This window comes from Amblyomma maculatum, chromosome 7, assembly GCF_055883805.1.
Source record: "Amblyomma maculatum isolate TAMU_Amacu chromosome 7, ASM5588380v1, whole genome shotgun sequence".
In the NCBI taxonomy this organism is placed as follows: Eukaryota; Metazoa; Arthropoda; class Arachnida; order Ixodida; family Ixodidae; genus Amblyomma; species Amblyomma maculatum.
Genome location: NC_139350.1, coordinates 107711586 through 107734936, shown reverse-complemented (window position 1 = coordinate 107734936; position 23351 = coordinate 107711586). Strand labels below are relative to the sequence as shown.

At 45.0% G+C, this 23351-nt stretch overlaps 1 protein-coding gene across 16 annotated transcripts in view; it reads right to left on the bottom strand.

The window, feature by feature from the left end:
- LOC146184297 (homeotic protein female sterile-like) overlaps window positions 1-23351 on the bottom strand; it is a 134074-nt gene extending 110723 nt beyond the window's left edge. For 5 of the 16 annotated variants that reach the window (XM_084609346.1, XM_084609347.1, XM_084609354.1 and 2 more), the window contains exons 1-2: window positions 22932-23350; window positions 22255-22353 (exon numbers count right to left, since the gene is read on the bottom strand). In XM_084609346.1, the coding sequence (XP_084465472.1) occupies window positions 22255-22259 (5 nt within the window). In that variant the 5' untranslated portion in view covers window positions 22260-22353; window positions 22932-23350. Of the gene's footprint in view, window positions 1-11597; window positions 11699-22250; window positions 22354-22931 lie in introns of all 16 variants that reach the window. The other 11 variants (XM_084609349.1, XM_084609350.1, XM_084609360.1 and 8 more) reach the window with 8 other exon arrangements.

Below are 23351 nucleotides of genomic sequence, written 5' to 3'. Positions count from 1 at the left end.
CTGAACCCCCAGAAGAAAGCAAAGGCTGGACCACATATTACAATGCTACATATTCTGGGCACATGGCACTGAGCAACCACGGAGGGTGCATGTCGCACAATAACCAGGGAAATAACCAGCACCAAAATTGGGCAAAGCATAGTAGAATAGTGCATATGCACAAGTCCTCACCTAACTCCCCAATGCCTCACATGCACACTTTCACAACGGCTGTGCTTATTCATGTAAGCACTAGACAAGTGCCCTCACATCAAGGCTGGTTGGCAAATTAGACCCCTGAATTAAAGACTGCAGCCTGAGCCATGCTGAACTGAAAAAAAAATTTTTTTCACGACAAAAAAAATGGTTACTCACCAGCATGACTGCAATGTGAAAGGTTAGCAACCAAACAAGATTTGCACTAGACATAACACTTCCCACTTGAAACTGCACCAGTCTGCTAATTTTTTAAAATAGCGATACCCAATGTTTTGAAAAGGTATTTATTCAAATAACTACACATATGCAGTCGGCACAGCATAGCACGGAAGCAAGCTCTGCTGCCGTTCAATGAGCACTTTTAAAGCAGCATGCACTGACACGACGAGATGCACTGAAGCCCATCTAAAGTGGCCTGCCACAAGCAGCATCCCTGAAGTCGCCTTGTGAAACTGCCATGCAAGGTCCATTAAACAAATGAGTCCATTCCCAAAACGAAGCTACGAGAAGTAGACCTTTACAAAGCTCTGTGGAGTAACATCCCATTTTTTTGCATGACACAGAGCACCACGATATGTATCCTCAGGACTCAGCACAAGTGGAAATGCGAGTGAAAAGTGTAAAGATGCAAGTGAGGTCACCACCAAAGTGTGCTGTACATGTGTTTCAAATGACCTGCCAAAATTTTCCTCACACACCACTAACAGCTGAAGTGACAACAGAAATGAGCATGACCCAAAGTGTTCCTTTAAACGATGCTTAGCCAAGCTAACACTGAAAAATGCATTATCATCTGCCAATGCTCGAGATTGCCACGGGCATTTTTAACATCATCTGCCCTACAGCAGGAGTTTCTTTTTCTGACAACCTTGCAATAACATTTAATCCATCTCACACTTCACTACACCAGGCAATCCAATAGGGCCGCTCTAAAAAGGGCACTAGAAAGTATGCCCACTGTCAACCCCTAATGACATGGAATCTACACATGCACTTTGTCATCATCTACACGACGCCACATTCAGCAAGGTAGCCAGAATGGATCATATGACTACTGCAGCTTCTACAAAGGCCGATGTCCAAGAATAGATAACATTATTCTGAGAGATTATGAGAAATTAATACATTTTCCAGGACGTCTACTGGTTTTACAAAAGCCTTTTGTTTAATTACCCAGGAAATTACCTATTTAGAATCAGAGGTCTCACAAAGCATAAATACATTCTAGTGCAGCAAAATGCAATACTAATATAACAACATAGTGTGCAATGCATTTTTTCCGTAATGAAAGAGTAAATACACAAACAGTAAAGCTGAATTTTTAATATACGAAGTTGCACCAGCATTTTTTTTTTTTTAGCTCAATAAGTGACCCTCTCGGAGACGAAGCTAGTGATGCATTTCTTCATTAAGACACAGGTCAAGCCAAAACCCACATTCTACTTTGTGCGCTTACATGCAGCTCCAATTCTACAGCTGCAGCAGGCACAAGCAATCGGATGCCCCAAAGTGAGACTAACCAACGAGAGAGAGAATGAGCAATGCTACACAAGATGCACAAGCACAGGCTTGCTACAAGGCTTTTGGTCCGATTAGACCGATTAGTCCAAGAGCACAGGCATCTGTTCATTCTTAGCATCGGTCAGCTGCTTGTGCCGTTAAGAACTATAGGTGGTACTACTCATCCATTGCAAATCAGGCCATTAAACCATTTTAACATAATCTAAATCATTTTCCGAGACTCCCTTTCCACACCTGCTACCCGAATGACCTTCCTCCCTTCTTTCTTCTTCCACAGCCAAGATTAACTGATGTAGCCAAATGCAACAAGACGCTTCAGGAAACAAAAGAGCAGTAACTTGTGGAACAGCATTCCAATTTCGGAATGCTGTTCCAATGCGCGCCGTTTCAAACGGATGTAAACTTCATAGCCTTCGCACATTCGCCTCGCAAAAGATAGCCATGGGATTGGAGAAAATACGCAAACTGAAGGCACTCAAGTCGAAACTATGCAGCTGGGTCACACTGCACAAGATGCTATTGCAGAGGGCTAGCTCCAAGGCTCGTTTTTGTCAGCCACCTTTACTGTCCCTAGTGCTTCAAAGTGCACAATTCCCGACTTTCAATATATGCAATGGACCCCTTGCAAAAATCGTTAAGTAGGCTTTCCTACGCTGCTTCTTTCCCCAAACATGGCGTCACTGGCCGCCAGAAAAATGGCGATATAGACCTGAAATCGCATGCTGCTTCTACACAGATGCATGTAGCGGTAATAGAGCAATTATGCAAATATGTTCTGATGCATAAATGATATGAATTATGGCCATAATATAATGTTTCAATACATTGCTGTTCCGCCATTAGAGGGGAATGCAGCATAGAGGTGAAGCTGACTTAACATTTATGAAAGGGGTCTATATGTGTAGGATGAAGGCAATCACCACGGAACGACATCAACAGCACAGCGTGCAACAGAGTTGTCCACTCATCAATATTTCCAAGATGTGTTCCCGCTATTGCAGAGTCTCCCAGAGTGACATGATCAAAAATAATCGCAGCACTAGAACCCGTTCACCTTTTTCGCCAGTGCAGAAAAGTACAATTGCACCAAAATGGCACAATTTAATCAGCAGTCCCACCCCTGCAGGGTTTGCAAAGAATATTTGGACTCAAATTCAACAACTCCCAACATTTCAAAAATACCTTTTTGAATCATACAAGTTAAGAATCCTTAGCCCTTGCTTCCTGTTCCTGCCTACCAGCTTTTATGCAACTATAAAATATAAACTTTTTCGTTTGTATTGTAATTGTCAATATCAGCATCTTCATATAGAGTGACCATGAATGTCAGATGTTCGCTCGATCCTGTATAAGAGTTCCTGGTAATTCTTTTCCAGCTCAAAAAAATTCTCAATACCATAGCTGCTTTCAGGTGTCACAAACCTGAATATTTGATTCAAGCTTTCCAGCATAACCTTTCAATCCAAATTAACATATTATGGCCAAAGATCCATCCTCTGACAAAACTTGCACTTTGTCTATGCAGACCACTCAATTCTGCTCTCACCCACCCACCATATCCGACATGTTCAAGTCAGGTTGGCCAAAACTTGACTTCTCCACCCGGGATGATGGTGGTGTTGAGCAAAGGCATCTAAGGCTTAAGAGCACCACACACAAAGTTCTCGGTCAGCTCAGGCGAAAACTATTTGCCTAGTACAAGTATTAAAGTGCTAAAACAGAAGAGGTGTATATGGCCTAAACGCAGCGAGCATGTGTCATAATGTGTCTAAGAATGTATAAGCAAGACAAAATAACCTAAAACTGTATATAGAGCCTGAAACTGCAGTGCAGAGCTGTTGCCTATACAAAAACCAAGCCAGGCAGCCTCTGCCACAATTCTTGCTTAATCAAGAAGGGTAAACCATCCGACAGCAAAGGCTGAGCTCACCCTTCTCAGCCATGGGGAAGGGCTGGTGTCACTTGGAATCTCTTATAGGAAGCCTACATTACTTTAAAATTTAAAAACCTAATGAAAACATGCAGTTATCACTTAAAAATAAAGAGGGGTATTTTAAAGGGTACAGTTCTGGGAAATGTCATCTTTCTGTCTACAATCTCGGGCACACGATTAGTGTATGGAAAACCAAAATATGGGCTCCATATTTTGTGCACTGGTGTATCCTTTATAAGACTGTGGAAATGCATCACCCTATTTAGGCCCATCACTGCTCCCCTCTCCTCTTGTGGCTCCCTTCCCTCTCGCCGGTACCCTCTGAGTCGGAGAACGTGGGGAAGGCGCCTGTGCGTTATGGCGTCAAACAGCGGAGAGCCCTTCACCCTCGAGGCTCTCCCTCTCTTCTTCGGTGGTGGTGCAGCATGGGAGAAAGGGTACCAAGAGACGAGCGGACGACGTGTCCACGGCTCTACGGACCGCGCTGCCGAGGAAGACAGACTGGAGAACTCTCCAATAAACGGTTATACCCTTTGCCCCTCAGTGTTCATGTTGTTCACTGGTGCCACAAACGTGGCTCGAGCTAGCTGAGTGAGCTCAGAGCCACAGCCCTGTAGAGGACAACGGAAAATGGTTAAGTGGATGATGTCGATCCTCTGCCTTTGTCCCAATCCTGTTGCCACTCGCTGTGCAGTGCAGCTTTATTAAGTGGCCCCGAGGTCCTGGTATGTAAGTTGGGTACGTTCAGATTCTCTTAAGCAGCTGACACAGCAAGCCTACCAGCTTCCTCATTGCCAGCTATTGCAGTGACCTGGCACCTAGCATAATGCTTGCGGACATAAGGCAGTTAGGGGAGAATTCAATACAGGGTTTGCATAAGGTTTCCCAGAGGACAGGGCCATAACCACAATTAAAGAACGTTGAGTAAACAGCAGAGGTAATTATCTTCTGTAGGATGAATCTATCGGGCAACAGGATACCATGACATTCTGCTGTGAATATGCTTGTGCGTCCATTAATTATTATTTTTTTTTTTTTTTAGAGAACCGCAGTAAACTGCATACGGAAGCGAAGACGTTTTGGAAGCACAGTGTGAAAATTCTGCGCACTGATACTTTTGCTTGCAGGTACATGAACTGCTGTTTTATAGCAGTTGGCGACCCATGCTTGCCCATGTCACAAAAGGATGCACCAGTCAACTGAATACACTTTCCAAGGAAGAATTACATCTCCAGAAAATGTCATCCAAGTATGGAGACCGGTATGTTCATGTATTGAATGAATATGGAGACTGTGTGAGGTAAAGGTGGTGTTTCATACGGTTTATTTTTCCACCTGGCATGGCATTCCAATTCCCACCACAGACCTCAAAACACTAATGCAAATCGATGCCGTGACTTCGACTGTACACAGTGACTATAGGACTAGTGTTACTGACATTGAAAATAAGAGAGCATCTCTCAGAAGAAACGGTAGAAAACAGAAAAGACCAGAAAAACAAGCTTCCACAAGAAAATTGTAAAGGGGTTTCACTTCCAAGACATCAATTCATGATAGCTTGCAGAAGATTCATACAGGTTAAGCAACTAAGGAAAAAAAACATGCACAAAGAAAAAATAAGTGGGCCCCCTGTGACCCAATATGGTTACATGCCAGGTTGTCGCTTTGGGTTGAGGGCGTAGTCCCCATGTAGCTTAGGTTTATTGAAGCCCAGACTAAGTCAAAACTAACTTTTCACTAATTTTAAGGTGTTAGAACTGAGTGTTTCAAGGGACCAAGGAAAGGTATGTGCAAATCCTGGCAGTTGCCCAGATAAACCTCCATGAACAGAGATAATTACTGCATTCCAAAGACAACACATGAGCACTACGAGTCAAACGAACTGAGAAACCAAACATTGATGGTTGGTTCATGGGGTTTCACATCATAAAGCGGTAGGCTACAAGGGATGCCTGTAGTGGAGGGCTTTTGGATAATTTCAGCCAACTGTAGCCCGATGCAAGAGGGTCGAGTAGGGGGGAGCCAGTAGTTGGGCTGAGCCAGCCCGATCTGTCTGGGTTTACATGAACTCGAGAGAGGAGAAATGCTCGAACAGCCCACATTCCAGTCCCTGACCAGCAAGGAGGAAAGAGGAGGAGCTGGCCTGATGCGTCACCGCATACTCACTCCTCGCCCAGCGGGTAGGGTCGAGCCAACCTACCCCCTGCAGTCTGGCTGACAGAACCCAACCTAGCTCGATCCCCTAGTGTATACATGAGCCCGACCCCCGGTTTTCAGCCTACCAGACTTTTGTCGGGCTCACGGAAACCCCCTGTGCGGTTGCTTAATGTGCACCGACATCATACAGTACACTGGCACCTTGTGTTCTGCCTCAAATGAAACATGGCTACCTGCGCCCGGGATTGAACCCAGACATCCCAGCTCAGTAACCGACCACCATATGACGCTGAATATGTTTCAACAATGAGTTTTAATGCTATATTCTTTGTCGTTAGTACTTAGACTTCTGGGTCCCAGTAAAAACAAAGGTGCAGCTATCCCTTTTACCACTTATATCCCAGAAAAATCCTTGTTACTTTGAAGATGTTCGCAGCACTAACACTTGTTCACCTTCGCCATTCTTGATTGCGCAGTGACCTGACGCTATGATGTACCGCGCTGCATTCCATCTCACCTGCTGGTGCCGTCGCACCGGCTCTATTACCGTCAAAGCATCACTTTCTTGCCTACCTAGCATTGCCGCACATGTCAATTTCACAAAAAGAATACCAACTAATGCGACCATTGAGAAATGCTGCTACCTGTGAATGCCATTTGAAATTTGACGGCTGGCAGCAAGTTTAGACACAAGAAAAAGCCTGTAACATCCAAATGTTCTCACTGATTGCATACTAAAGCAGTGTGAATGAAAAGGCAATTACTACTGTAAACTGTTTCAAATGTTTGGACACCCATGAAAGTCGCGATGTATGCAGCGAAAAAATCCCCGTTGCTCTCACCTAACCCTTTTGGTGCAAGTTGGTGCAATTTTAGCAAACTTAATGCTTCTGGAGCAGCATGGCACAGAAAATTGTATCAAAATAGCACAATTTGCACACCTGCCCCAACCCGGTTATGAAATAAAGCCCAGAATTTTAATGAACACCTTATTTGCTTACAAAGACCTGGCATATAACATTTCTTATTAACAACTCATCATGAAAGGATGTCACACGGTGAGGTGCGTACTGTGCAAGACACAGGCACTCAGTCTTCAATATAAATCTGCGCTACAAAGGTTAATGCAGAATCGCAGAGAAAGAGCAAATGGTAGCTGCAGTGTGCTTAAATTACAAGGCTGAGCCGATAGGGATAATATGCATCACTGTCGATGTACGCTGTGTTAGCTGCTGCAGTCACCTGCATGCAATTCAGTGCGAGTGACTGATTCCCTCACTGTGCACAAGCACACTTTAATACCGATTTCCATTGGACAAACAAGAGCAAGAGCAACGAGCAGCCAGAGCAGCGCACAAGAGCACTGGGGACGCGCATTCTCGTCTCCCCAACGGAACATTCACGCTGCTCGGAGAGCAGCATAGCGAGGGGGAGCGCATGACGTCAGGCGGCATGTGATCAAACTTTTCCTGCGCTCGCGTTGCCCGTATCCGCTGGCCGAACGCCACCGCTGCCGTCGTCCGCCATTTTTCTCATCCGTCCTGCCCGGGTTCCGGGCGAATAACCAGAAGTGACGACACAAAGGTCACGTGACTTCCTCCATTCTCCCTGTACTCCGCCGCTGGCGACGGAGCACCGAGGACTGCTCCCGGCTGCTCTCGGGACCCCAAAAGCGCGCCTCCTCTGCCAACAGAACAAAACGCTACTGCTCCTGTTCAATCACTGGTAGGCGCCAAAACTCGCGAGAGCACTTTTAGTGCAGCTAAAAGTGCTCCTGTTCGCCTAATGGAAACCGGTATAAGACCCCAATTCTTGTATGTCGGAGAGCAGAGAGGCAGGAATGGGTTAACTTGCAACTCCTCAAAGTCACCTGGCTGCACGTCATGAAGAAGAGCGCAAAGCAAGCAGCATGACGGGCACGCATGCTGGGATGCATGACTTTAGCCACGGGCCCACAGCCATGTCTTTAATGCTAATCAACTGGGCACATGCTCAGTGGCTGATCAACAGAAAAAAGGCATACTCCACGCTAGTGGCTGGTTACACAGTAAGGTGAACTTGCACACTGCTGAGAAATGACTCCACTGTCATATGGGACAATACTGATGAGTGCAGAGGCAGCACAGCCCTCTAAAGCAAGAGGTGGAATAAAAATGGATATCAAGAACCCAGGAAACTGCATTTACACCTAGCACTAACATGCGACCTCGGAAGCCAGAAGCATGCTGCCCATTCATCCATATTCACCCCCAAATTTTTTCAAAAAACAAGGAAACACACCTTGCATCTATTAGTGAGATACTGTGCACGAAGGCCGTTCTATGCATAAAATAATTTATTGACACATCAAACAGAAAACAAAACAGTATCTTTAGTGTATGCATGCTTCTGCGACAAACTGCTTCAAAGTCTGTACACCAATGATAATGTTACCGCTTCACGAACGCCAGCTTCGCCCTCATGACTGGTTCTCCATCAAGCCTTGAATTTTTCTTTTTTTTGCGCGCCTACTGCTACTACAAAGGATCCAAGTCCACTGAGAGTAACAGTGAGTTTAAAATATGAAGAGTTGATTGTCCTGAAGATTACAAGCAAAACTGAGACACCTGAGCAAAGCCAAGATATATGAAACCATGGACCATTCACATTTGCATATAGGCAGTCGCAAGAAGACCCCTATAGGTACCCCTATAGGACCCCTTGCAAGAGGACCCCTATAGGTAACAATATGAAACACAACAAACGCTTTTAGATATATTCTGCATAGGCCACTTTAAGCCTGCTTTTAGGCTACAGTAATTGCCTTCCATGTATATGCTAGTTACTTCACAAATATGTGATCACATGATTCATGCTTGAAACCAAAGTGTGACCAGGAACAGGGTTACTAAAGAATAGAGGGGGCAATTAAAATAGTAACTGTGCTCTGCCCACCGCGCCTTTACCGAAGAAGGAGGGAAGCTTCTCATGAATACTGTCAATGCTGCCGTTACCTCACAATGAGTGAAAGCGAACCAGATGTCTCACTCTGGAGGCAGCAGTTTTAATTGCGTGGAGGGGAACTGGGAATAATAATTCAAAGAGATGTCTTATGTTCAGCTCAATTTTAGCAACCTGGCTTTCATTGCAGGCACACTCCCTGGTACACATAAACACACATACTTCACATAATCACCACAAATCCCTGCTGCCGAAATGGCCACTATTAGTCTTTCATGTGATGAACAATAACTGTACAGATGCACGAGTTGTGCCGCACAATAAATATTAAATTTACTCTGCTGATGCATGCAGGGTGTTCAGGACTCTCCTGCCACATGCGGAATGGTACACATTGGTCAAACCTGCTGAGCTGCAACACAAAGCTAAAAGAGCACTTATAGTGCATGGCGCAAGCCTATAAAAGTACTGCCAGCAGCAAAACTTTGCGGGATCTTCAGTGCGTGGCAGCGCAGCGGAGAACTGCATTGCTGCACCATCTGCCGCAATTGCTCCCAATGACGACGTAAACGGAAACTGCGTCTGAAGCACACTTTGCGCACGCTTGCCCTTTGTTCGCTATCAAGCATGCATCGTTGCTTGCTCCCCGTGACGCGCTTATCAGACTCTCAAAAGCCGCTGAGGCGCTATGGGATTTTCACTGCCAGTTTGTGATGGGCAGTGTTCACGGTGCAGATATGGTAGCATAGCGATTCAGGAAGACTGCAACGAGCGTCAAAAGTGGATCCCGAGGAAGCAAGCGATGAGGCATGCTTGATAGCGAAGGAAGGACAGGCATGCGTAAAATGTGCTTCAGACACAGTTTTCGTTAGTCTCGTCATCGGGAGCAATTGCGGCAGGTAGTGCAGGAATGCAGTTTTCCGTCGCTCTGCTATGTGCTGGAGATCCCGCAAACTTTTGCTGCTGACAGTACCTGAAACAAAACTGCATGAATCGCAGCTATGGATAAGCCGCACAGAGTTGTGCACTATCACAGTTAAGTCCACAATATAACTAAGTGTAGGCAATTTCTGAAGTGAACCACTGCTTAAGCTTCTTGTCACTTTTACCTCAAAGAATTCCTCAAATCGGCACACTCGTAGCAAAGCCTCTCGGCATTTCTTTTCCACGATGCTGTCAGGTATGTGCACATATAATTCATTAGAAGCTCATTAATTCTATCCCTTAAAATTACAAAATCTGGATATTTCAAATTGTCACACACCCCCATTTAACAACCATGCAAATCTATGGTGCTGGATGCTCCCCGATTCGGATGCTATGGGTCCCACACTGGCTAATTTGAATGCACACCCATGGCGCAGTCCAGGTATGATCCGCATGGAAGAAGTTATCCAAAACAGCATCTTGCGGAGTTGAGGTGCACGAGCAGTCGGCTTGACAAAAAAAGAAAAAGACGACCCTATTTCTGAGGCTAGTCCGTATGGATGGTTTCGGTTTTGCTTTTGAGTTTCGCGCTGTCCTGTGGCAACAGCAGTTATCCACTAATCAGCCAGCCAACTGAGCGCACTGCCGCTAGAGAAGCCGGTCAGCGTTGCTGTGTGCTTCCCTTGCTTCCATCCTCATGCTTCTTCCATTCAACCGATACGGCACGGTTAGGTTATCTGCCATTCATTCGTTGTGTCTTTGTGCAGCGAAGCAACCTCACGACATGGCTTGGAGGAAGGGGACTCAATAACTACAGTGTCGCACCACAAAGAATGTTCTGGAACAGTCCTAGCACCTTGCCCAGCAGTTGACATCTCAAACGAAAACAACCACTGCCCAATCTTCTAAATAAATTTAGTGCAATGCAAGCATTCTTCAGGGGCCTTCGTTAATTCAAACCTTATAAAGTTTGACCATTTTTCCTGGTCTCTTGAAAATCGAATTAATAAGCCGTTACTGTACTTTGAAGATGCTGAAAGCCTCTGGCCTTTCCTTTCCATGTTCGAGTTCATCTTCAGCAGCATTATAATACCTTTCATACCTTTAACCCCCCCCCCCCCAAGGTCAACCAGGCATTATTCACATTGTCAGTATCAGAACTCTCTGGTTTTATTACTAGCTTAAATGTCCCCCAACAATGTTCCCTAAGCTAGGTCGCCAACATAAATTACAACATTACCTATTACACATGATTCTGTAGGCAACAGCGTGCTTATGATGCACAAGGCCAAACTACACAAAACCAGCCATTCAAAGGTGCAAGATTATGCTACATTGCCAGGCATGGATTAACTCAATATCACCTCTCTGATTCAGCCAGTGGATACTGCCTCAAGGTGTGCACCCTTGTCAACTGCCTGAATCATTGAAAGAGATATGTCAGCACTGCACTGATATGCTTCAATGTATTTCATGCTCTCACCAGGCATTCGACCAAAACATATTGTCACTAAAATGCCTCAAATGTTTCCATGCACTTCAAAATATCCTATAATCTGTTAAATTTCCTAGAGAAAGGACATCACAAAGGCTGTTCACATTTATCGTACAGTAAATACAGTATGTTGAAGTACACAAAGTATTAGTACATTGCCCGCGTTTAGCATTTATATAAATGCCCCAAAAGGAAAGCTGTGCCAAGTGTCCAGAGCTGTGGCTTGCATGAGTTGACGTAATGTGAAGTCATGCATGCCACATCATTGCTCTCGGCTCAACACTGGCCTGCGGACACTACACACGACGGCACTGCGCGCACACGCGGCAGACACCAAGGTGGCACATTCTCCAACCAGTGTCATTTCAGTTCATAGCGGATACGAACGTAGGAGAAGGAGGCGAATAGAAGTGAGGGGAGTTTTACCATCGCTGCACGGTGGTTTTTGAGAAAGCTGGCGTCAGCTACTAGGGTCATACGGGACTGTCAAGTAAATCTGACCAGTCATTGCAGGAACTCTTGCCAACCTGAGTGGAAGGGAAGAACAAAAACACAAGGCGCAAATTTACAAAGCCCTGCTCCACTGGCCACATTGTGCATACTGCTTGCTGCGCACCTGCATGCATCTGTGGTCACCTTCTCGAGATAGCCGCAGCAACAAATACAGCTACTTTCCACTAGTTTATTCATTGTACTTTTCAACTATTCATCACCATCCACCCTGATGTCTCAGACTGCAATGAAATGCCTTCTATATGCACCTCCCACGGGCCACATTTCATCAGCTCTCTCTCTCCATCACTAGTGGCGAATTCCAATCGACGATCCACAGCAGCTCTCCAAATCCACAAAGGAGCAAGACGTCAAGAGTCTAGGGACCATACCTTCGCACTCCGATCACAACACTCAGCATATGGATCAAAATAAACCATTGAAACACGCTCTTCAGTTTCAGGGACCAGATCACCGTTTGGAATACGCCATTAGATTAGCGTTATCTGCCTCAATCATCAAGTCCACACATCGGCCACTGCTCCAAAAGATGGAAATCCTTACATGCAATACTGCACGTAGCCTGTATTTATGGTGAATGCTACCCCTATGTAATTATGTCCTGCTATATTATTTTTTAATTCTTTTCACATTCACAAGTCCACTTTGCACAAATGTTTCCTACTCAAACGAATGAATTTAAGGAATTTGTACAGGATATCATCTTCCAAACCTTTGAATCTACACATTAAACATATATCAAGACAACTGGCTGATGATATGACTACTCCGTAACAGCAAGGCAAGAAAGAACATTTACATAATGAAATGTTTGTGTAAGCTTCAATTACTGTTTAGCGAAAACAATGCACAAAAATTCCACGACGGGCAGATAAAAAAAAAACTAACTGAACAATAGGCCATTACTTTCTTTTGAAAAACTGAACAATATTTTCAACTGTTCAAAACGCATGTAGAGAAAGCCACTGAGGGCAAAACGAAACACACAAATCATCAGGGCATCTGGAATCCGGCATGCAGGACTGCAATGCCTAAACTTGCAAAGACACTGGTTAAAGAAACAGGCCACAGGGAGACCAAGTGAGAATGCCAAGCTGAACATCTTTAGTGCTGAAGAACTAGGTGGAGAAATTCTGGCTTAGCTGATTGAACACAAACTGATTAACACACCCGACAAGTGCCCATTTGGTACAAGCTGCAGCATCTAGTAATGACACTTGCCACTAAGTTCAGCACACATCACAGAAGTCATCCGTGTAATATACACCGGTGGGCCTTCAATAATGCGAGTAGCTTGTGGACTTTGAAACCTATCCTATTACTAACTAATATCAAGGCTTTAATTTAAAGCACCCCCCCCCCCCCCCCAACCTAAAGAATAGGTTCAAATCAGCTGCTATCTCCAGTTTATCTATTGCACTGACCATTTACATTTCGAAGCCACATCCTCACGTGGGACGCGGTTCACTCCAATGCTGTCAAATTCACTCACAACACAAGAACCGTGCAAAACAGAGTATGAAAAAAGGCCAAATGGCCCTGCCTGCAAAGGAAAAGCAGTAGACACCTAAGTGCAACTTTACATGCACACCTACTCAGAACAGCCCCAACAAAAAAAAATCAGAGCAAAAAAAAGATAAGCAATACGAGACCACAACCAGTGTCTGGCAGAGCAGAAAGCCTAATATGTGCTGTTGCTTAAGAAACAGTGCAATACTTGCAGTAACTGCCACAATCCCAAGATGATGAAACTGGGAAATGTTTCCACACACCAAAGCCAAGGGGAAGAAAAAAGGACATCAAAAACAAAACATGATTTCTCTCGGATACCTTTCAGATTTTGATAAGGAGGCCAATGCACATTCCCATGCAGCAAGGAATGCCAAGCATAACAAAGAAGAGCAGGCACCCCTTTCAGGTTGGGCAGAGATACCACCATACTGAGGCAGAGCTGCTGCTGTACTAACAGCTTGGAAGCATTAGAGCAGTCCTAAATTACAGTCAGAATTTGCCAAATGCATATGCATTATGTTGAGGTTTCCCAGCATGTTAGCAGCTAAGGTTATGATAGCAACAAAGCCAAAAGTGGAACAAGTGACCATGAAACCAGCAACGCTTTCAAAAAGCATTTCATCACCATGGACTACACTACTAGATGAAAAGAGCAGAGTTATGCAAGCAAACGATTAAAAAAAAACTGTACCAAAAGAATCTGAAACTTTTCAGCACTTGCCAAATCTCCCTTCCCAAACCCTTGCCCATATTGCACACATAGCTAGAAAACAGCAAGGTAAAGCAGCTTTGGGGACTTGAGATCTCAATTCTGACTTTAGGGTGAGGTCGCACCCTAAGCCCAAAATATGGCACAAGTGCCAGAAGCCAGACGCTAGACGTCCCAAAAGCACTCCTGTGCCCCACTAGCAATGTGGTACCAACAGCTTCTTAACGGGTGGAGGCACGATCGAGCATTTTGCAGCCGCTCAGGGAGCATAATAAAGTCTATTTGGAGCAGTACTGAAGCAATAAAATGAGTTTAGAACATTCGCATTGTGTTTTGGAGCATGTTTATAAGGTCATTAGACTTGATATTTGCAAGTTTTTGTTTCCAACATACAAAAACACCCAATTTGATTTCTTTCTATTCAACGTTCAGCAAGCCGAATTCTTGCTTCTACACGCCATACCTAAACTAAGTGACTATATTGAAATGATAGATTGAAATATGGGGTCTAGCACTTTGATGTGCTGAAGCACCATCACTAGTTTGGAGTTCACATCAATGACCAGCATATTTCCGCTCTCGCTGTGCCCATCCTTTTTGATCCTACGCCTATGCTGAAAAATTCCAGGGCAACTGGCCAGTAGTACCTTCAGGAAGGATAGACTGCACTCAAGGGTAGCATTTCCCTCTTCCAGATTCCTGTCTCAGCCTTCTGTCAGTGGCTCCTGTTTTCACTTGAGCAACACTGGCACTTCATTAATTTAAACATGTTGGCAATAAGCCCTGTATGGCTTTCCAGCACTCTTGAGAATATGTCTAGAGAATGGCACCTTTGTGGTGTCACCCGCTTACACTTCAAGCATGCTTTTGTCTGACGTAGGCTTGACACGTTTGGTACTAACACATTTGAACCCTTACAACAACTCGAGTCGTTCTCTGCTGTCGGACAACTTTCCTAGCAGCTTGAGGAATCCACCACGACTGCTTCGCTCCCTTCACCCACCACGAGCAATTCAAAAGGCTTGGAGAAGGTGCTGTCAAATGCGAAAAACTTTTTGCAGTTATTTCCCTCCAATCGCCTGCTGTGACTTGTTTAAATTTACTTGCAAATTTGTTATGCTCTATGCTTTTATAGTTAATGAAACTTTTATACGTATTAAGCGTGTGAAGTGCATCATAACTGCCACCGCTGTGCTGTCTCTGTTCCGACTAAAGCAGCCCCAAGAGCGTGCACACTGAGCTCGCAGCATAACACTGCCCAGTGTGCTTCTCTCTGTCAATCAAATTGCATCGAACCACATTTTTGGAGGAAATATCATTAATAGCCCTCTGTGCAACAAAAATCTGTGCTCTGCTAAATTTGATGGCAGAATACTGTGGCAGCCGGTTTGGAGCAGTTTTGGAGAAATATTGCGTTTTGGAGCAGGATGGAGCAGAAAAAAGCAGTTTGGAACAGAATGGAGCAGCACTTGTACCCCTGCAGACGCTACAGATAACCCCAATTAACTAAATAAAAAACCCAGATGCCATTGTCAAAACAGTGCCAGGACACAGGTGTTTACCCTCTCCATTGAAGTAAGCAGACATGTGTTGTAAGACACTTGTCACTCTCCCAAAAATTATATTCAGCCCAGAACTGAACTGTTTTGCATCAAAGGAAACCCTCTCTAGGTCTACCCAAAGGGCGACTGCCCTCCCAAATAAAACACTACTAAATGCAACGAAGGCAGAAATATGGACAAAGGCTTTCAATGTGTGATGGCTTGGCTTTCCCACACATCACCTCACAAGTGACTGCTCTCAGCGAGATTACAGAACTGTCTGTTCTGCCCCACACTGCAATGACAGTGAACTTTTCACTTAGCCGGATCCTTCCTCAGATACATTGCGCACATTAAATCACTGTACAGCCCTCAGTATGGGTCGCACAGCACCAAGTCCACATCGCTGGCCTCACTAAATTATTGTTGAACTGAGCCCAGGCCGGCCCACAATGCTCAGACTAAAGCATAGCCAATTATCGCTCAACTGGGCACAGCCTGCGAACTAAGTCTGGCCCGGCCCAAAAAGCTCGGTGTGAGTGAAGCCTAGACCTAGTCCAGCCCCACTGCATTATCGCTGAACCGAGACCATCTTGCAAAGCGCAAGGTGAAGCCTAGTCCGGGCCCAACCCAGACTTGTTCTCAATCCATAAGGTTAACTGCTCACTGTGAACATGTAAAATCCTACCACACAAAAGAAGTGGCCAACAAAGAAGCTCAAATCACAGGAATGCTTAAAGAAATTTGTTTTCTTTTTTTTGGAGGAAGTGGTGCTAACGCGTGTTCATTCAGTTGCCTTTTGAACAGTGAATGAACAGCAGGTATGCCAAGAAAAAGTGGAGCCGGAAGTTCTGTGAACTAAATCAGATGTGCTGCACACACTCATAATAAACTACTTCGCATTCCCCCAGAAATTTCTAATCAGTCATACTTTATGCCTGCAATGCCTAAAAATTAATCATCCTCTCAGCCAGCGGACTGATATTTTTTAAACGCATTTCACTGGTTCAATCCATGGCCTTACTGGTCACGTTTCAACAGACAAAACCAAAAAAATGAGGAGCTTGTGTATGCCACAGGGTGGCTAAGGCTATGTGAGACACTATAATAAAGGGCACTTTAGTTCTTTATTGTGCACTGACACTGAGCGGAACACTGGTGTCATGCTCTCCGCTTCACTCGAAATAGAGTCACTGCAGCCAGGATCAAAACAGGGTACCTCAGCTCTGCAGTCGAACGTCTTAAGTGCTAAGCTACAATGAGGTAATGAGTTTAGTTTACGGAGGGTGGAAGCAGGCTCGAGCATTTTGGAGCAGCTTTGGAACAACGAAACGAGTTTTGGAGCCCGTTTCTAAGGTCAAATGCCTTTGATAATTGCCATTTTCTTTTTCTGAAATGCAAAATCTCCAATCTGATTTCTTTTTATGAAAGTTTAATGCCTTTCCAACTTCGCACTCATCTTTGACAAGACAAATGCCTAAAGCATGTAAAGATATATTTATAACACAGGCTGACCTTAGCAACAACTTGGAACAGACTAGCAGCAAACAGAACGCTTGCTGGTGCACTTCATAACTGAACATCTAATCTGACCTAATGTGTTTACCAATTTTGTCTTGATAGATTCAAATGTTGAATCTACCACTTTGATGCAGCAATACTAATTTGGAGTTCAAATTAATGGGCACGACATTTCTACTCCCTATCTTGTGCATATCTATGTATTTAGAATGCACCTCAAAGCCCCCTGATCTGGGGTATTACATGATCCTTTTTGATCTTATGCCTGGGCATTCCTGAGCACTGGTTTACGTGTCTGCCAAAAAGTCACTTTCAGACCACAATAATGCGCTTTGACAAGCTTGGCGCCAGTGCCGCTCTTGTGCTTTTTGCCTACTGTGGGATCGTAGACGACTTCAGCGCCACCTCGATTGCCTGGTTTGTTTGTAAACATGGAGGAGGTCTACAGTGGTGGGAGCAGGCTCGAGCATTTTGGAGCAGCTTTGGGATACATGCAGATAGCATTGAAGGGTATACCATCCTACAGCTTTACTTCTCTGCCAATAGTTTATCATTCTTTGCTTGAGCAATACTCGGGCTAATTTATAATATATTTGCGATAGGCCCTTTCCAACACTCGTGAGAAGCTTCCTAGTGACTTACAGCTTTGGCATACCAACCCATAACGCTCTTCAAGTATGATTTTGTCTGACGTAGGCGTGACGTGCTTGTCATGGACAAAGGGGCTCCATGTTGAAGTACTGGCTTGTTTTCATAGTAAAAGCATTACAAAGATTTGTGTATTTTTTGCAGGTGGACAAGTTCCCCAACGACTCACGACAGTTTATGCTATCTGCTTCATTTGCTGCTCTCGCCACTCTCTATACTGGCGATTCATAAGGCTGGGAGGAGGCACTACGTCACATGCACAGTGCATTTTTTTTTCGCAATATAACTATCTCTAATTACCTATGGCTCATACTAAATTTGCTTGCGAACCAATATTTTTGTTACGAACGCAACACTACTCTAGGTTCCAAGCCTTCAGTGTAGCGCGACGGTAGCCACGTACGTCTTACCCACGTGACTCTGTGACGTCACACTCCACGTGACACTAGGGTGTGGGCTGGCAGGCGCTGCCAACTTGGGTCTCTCGTTTCACATCGGACGGTTATGTCAGAATCAGCCAGCCAGGACCCTGGCATTCACGTTACCCCTATAGACCACTAAGACACGTTCATACGGCTTGGTTAAAGCAGGGCTGAGGAAGAAGAAAAAAAGAACGCTCAGTCACCTGCAGGTAATGCTTTCGCTCAATATTTGGTTCAGCAGCGTTGAACCTTTGTAATTTATTTATGCTCCATGCTTCCTTCCCTTACAAAAATTTTATCTGTATTAAGCCCTGTGCAAGATACATTATATCTTTGCCCCTGGTGCTGCGACATTGTTCCCATGTTCTGGTAAATTTCATGGCAGAACATCAAGCAGCCAGTTTGGAGCAGTTTTGGAGCAATATTGCATTTTTGGAGCAGGATGGAATAGGAAAAGCAGTTTGGAGCAGAATGGAGCAGCACTTCCACCCTGGGAGTTCAACATTCAAAGACCTAGGGATCTTTTACGTGCCTTGACATCGCACAGCACATGTGCCTAGCTTTTCACCTCCATCAAAAAGTGGCTGCCCCAACCGGTATTTGATCCCGCATCCTTGGGCACAGCTATCGAGCGCCCTACCCCACTGCACCACTGTGGCGAGGTGCGAGGTAATGAGTAAATAGCTCAATAGACCAACTTTTTTCTCACCGTAAAATACATGACTATTTCATCCGCTGCAAAACCCAAATTGTACTCTACGATAGTATGAAAACCAGGACATATGACTGTGTACTGGTTCAAGCCCTACCCCACACAACAATATACTGCTTGAGCCCAGCCCTCATATCTCAACCCGGCCACCAAGCTGGGCCCAAGCCTGTGCCGTGCTCTACATGCACTGACAACACACCTCCACAAAGACATTAGGCTAACTTCAAACTACCAAGACACACGACCAAATTGGCTAATATGTGCCTCAGCAAAGTATGGCTAACTTTGAAATTGAAACCAGCAGAGAAGTGGAAATACGAAGAGCTGATCTGTTGCTGCCTCTCACCACCATGCTAGATTGGCAGCAGATATTGCAGAAAAGCTACGCCAAGAGACAAAAACCTCACTAGAGACGAGACAAGTTATTTCACGTAAAGAAAGATCAATATATGAGTACCACTTTGAAGCCACAATACTAACAAAAATATGCCTCCATACCAAAGGTGGTTTTCTTCCTGTATGCTCTTATAAGCTGGAAGCACATACACTTCTCATGGAACAGCTCAATTCTACAGAGCATGGATAGAATAGCAAGTTTGCATGTTATCTTTTTACGGAAACTTTCTTGTGACTGTTCCACATAAGCAACTGGGACTACCATGTCAACGCTAAATGTGCCTGTTTATTGAAGCAGGAAGCAGTTGTCTAAAGCATAACATTTAGAGCGTTTGAGTCCCTATAGGGACAAAAAGGACAAATAGAAACTGGCCCATTTCAACAGAGCCAGGTATTCGAATAACCAACATATAATGGCAAACATTCTTATTTTACTACACCGCAGTAAAATAACCCTGAGCGAAAAAAAAAAAGCAATTACCTCTCCAGTTTCTCAAGAATCTTTCAAACTCAAAAATTTCTAAATCAAAGCCCACCATTCATTATTACTACATAAAATAACTTTTCCTAATTTTCCACCCTTTTCCGCCACTTTATGTTTGAAGAACTGGTAGAAGATTTACCAAATGAACTTTACCCACTCCCCCTCCAAAAAAAATTCCAGGATTAGTGAAAAAGTACATCTGCCAAATGGAGCGCTCATATAAGCCCAGAAAGACATTTATGTCCATTTCAACTTCAATTGAAAGAATGCATCCATTTAAACTTGAAAGAACATAGTGCCTTTCAAAACAGTTATCGGGACATTAGTGCACTGAGTTATGTTGTTTTGAATGTTATGCACCTTATTTCTAGGCATTTGCAGAATCATGCAGCTCTATACACTGCAAAGAAAGCATTCCGAAAGAAAGTGAGCTGAGGAAATAAGTGCACCATACAATAGGTTCTCTGGAGGCTGCCAAAGGCAAGAAGGGAAGGAAACTGAAGCAGTGACTTCACATGGCCATTAAATGGAAACAATGATGCAGCAATGTGATTGCACCACCAAACCTCTGAATGTAATGAATACTTCCTTGCAACCAATACTCAACTTTTCAAATTCTACAACATGCCTATCATACGTACTGTACTAAATGAAAATTGCATTTGGTTGAAAAAATTGTATGTACAAAAATTTCTGCCCGCAGGATAAGCAAACACTGAACCACAGCCTTTAAAAATTTATTCTAAAGAAATTTTTGCACAGAAAACAAAACCCTACATAGTGAACTACGAAGAGTTTTCACTTCTGTAGCCGAATTAAAAATGCTTCTTAATGGTAGTAAAAAATTACAGAAACCTACTGCCAACAAGAATCTACACACTTTAATAAAACTAACCTGCATGTACAGTACAGTAAACTGTTGAAGGGAAAGTGCAATCGCATGACCCACACAATTTGCAAAGCACTATGGCTGACAATTAGCAAGAATGTGCAGCACCACCCGCATGCTGGGGAAGAGCAGCTGGCAGTGGTCACTAAGCATGCACCTTGTGGCATTGTTTATTGCCAGCTCTCCCGGGAGAGTTTTGCAAAACATGGCAGCCACGCAGTCTCACGTTCCCTTTAACAGTGGACCATACTGTACAAACATCGTAAGGTGCATGCAAAATTCCATTTTGTTTTCTCAGCTTAGTCTGGTTTGGTTTATGGTTATAATGTCCCAAAGCAACTAGAGCTACGTGCACTGACACTAGCTTTGACTCCATCGAAACAACCACCCTGGTCGGGATTTTTTCTTGACAAGAAGCAGAAATACTAGGAAAACAAATCAAGTTCTCTGTTAGCCTCCCTTTTTTTTTTTGTATCCTTGTTTTGCAATAATTCAAACACATGAGCCATCATGTGGTGAACAATTTGTAATTCTCTCAAGTCTGCTTTTGGATCAACCACTCAACAGCGGTTAACAACACAGACAAAATGAGCATGTTTTAGTCACACAAAAAGAGCAAAAATTTCTAGCACGAAGCATGTGCAATTTGAGATATAATAGCTGTTAGCAGTCGTTCCGGGCTGCTGCAATATTTGCAGTGAATTAAAACACAAACCAGCAATTTTAACTCCTTTTGTAAGCTGTGTTTCATATGTGAAGATGCAGCTGCCATTCAGCAGTTAGAACTAAAGCCAATATGAGAGAAAAAATTTAGCGAAGTTCTTAAGTGGATGCAGGCAAATTCCATGTGGTGATCTCCATGTATGTGTAGCAATGCCTCATGCACCATATCAGCATGCAACCAAAAATGCTTTGAGTAAGAACTGCACCAAGCTGAGCCCTGATAGTAACCACCTTTACATGTGGCAGCAGTCACTCCAAACAATCAAGCAAACCCTACAAACATCACTTCGACCTATTATGCTTCCTTGCCCCACAATGCATGCTGTCCCACCACCGTGCACACCAGACAGCCCATCTCTCAATGAAGAGGAGGTATCCAGACTGGAAATAGCAGCAGTCGGGCATCCCATGTAAAAGCAGGAGCAGGTCAGTCTGCTCAAATGCTGACACAGGCTATCTGGCCGCAAGAAACCGATGATCGGAGTTACGGCCGTACCGGCGCCATTAAGGGGTACTCTTTGGCGCGGCACGCCGGCTCTCAGGTGGAAGAGTAAACACTGCGCAGTGCCGCTCTGCGGGTCCTTTCCTGACGCATGCAGACTGACAGGTCCGTACGGCCGAAACCCGCCGAGTATGTTTACTCCAGTGTGCCGAAGCATTCGACAGCAGAGACGGCCAGACGACGTGTTGCACTGTTTCAACTGCAAATGCTTCGGCTACTGGGCCCGGGGCGAACCAGCATCCGAAGCCGCTCTGCGCGGCGACAAACACAGGGACGAGTACTGGTTGCGGCGCAGCAATTAAAAGGCCGCGTCGCTAATCTCGGTCCACCAAGGAGACACCGACCGACCATGGCGTTCCCGCGCAGCGAGTGCGGAAGGCTTCGTCACACGTAGCTCGATCACAGTTCATTCGCGCAACTGCAATGCAATCTGCGGCCAGACTTCGTGTGTTCCGAGAAAAACGGGCACAATGAGACAGTGGGACAGAATGAGGAACCGATCCTTACTCACTCCATGCATATCTCCCGTAGTGCTGTGCTAGCAGGGCGAACGCGAAGCGAGGGAAGACGCTCCAGACGGCTTCCCCGGGCTCCTGCTGCAGATCATACGCTGGTGGGGAGAAAGGTGCACAGCAGTTAGGCCAGCCGCCGAACGTCCACAGAACGCCGAGCGTTCGGCGGACGCGCGCATCTCAACGGCCAGGGACGCCGCCGGGGTCGCGCGCGGGAACGTGTTGTGGAAAGCTGGACGCGCCAAGGCGTCTGGTTGAGACGCCGGACGCTACAGTCGGCCCAGCGTCGTCAACCGAACGCCAGACGCCGATAGGCACCGCGCGCCGAGCAATCGCTTCACTCGACCCACCAGAATATGGCGGATTTTATACACTTCGCAGCAACAAAACGCCAAAGGTTAGGGTTCACACAATTTTGCTCCGTGTCAAATAAGTAGGCACAGTTACCGGTCTGCGTAGCAACGTGCATGTGCCCCAACGACCAGAGAATCACAGGATACAGGGTTTGGCACTAAAAAAACACTACTTTATTAAAGTTTAGCGCTTTACGCCACAAGCTAGCAAGCCTTACTGCCAAATCAATAATGGCTGTCCTTCGGACGCTCTAGGAAAGCTTGCATAAAACCCACCCAGACCGTTCAAAATAGCCTCCAAATTGAAAATAACAGTATAGTACCCTTTGCTGATGCTGTGTGCAGGTTGCAGGAATCTTTGAGCGGTCGGATGGCTCTCAAAATCCATTTTCCACCCGGATTAGTCTCCCGAATACAGGAATCAGCTAGCAGCAATGGCTACGCATCGCAAGGTCGGCTTTTATACGAGGACGTTCAAACGGCAGCGTCCCATTGGTCAGTTCGGATCACATGACCAGCTATCTTCGCGTTTCTGCACATTTCGCACCAACCGATGCAAATACTCTTCTGAATGTGTGTCGAAAATCTACTGCGGGCACAGAGATTCAAATCTATGTACCAACGTCGCCGTCTTACGAGCGGCGAAGCAAAGAAGCGTCGAAGATTGAAAGCCAACGCGGCCAGCGGCCCTTCCCACCGTGCGGCAACCGAAATGGGAGCCATCTGAGAGCTGATTCGCCATT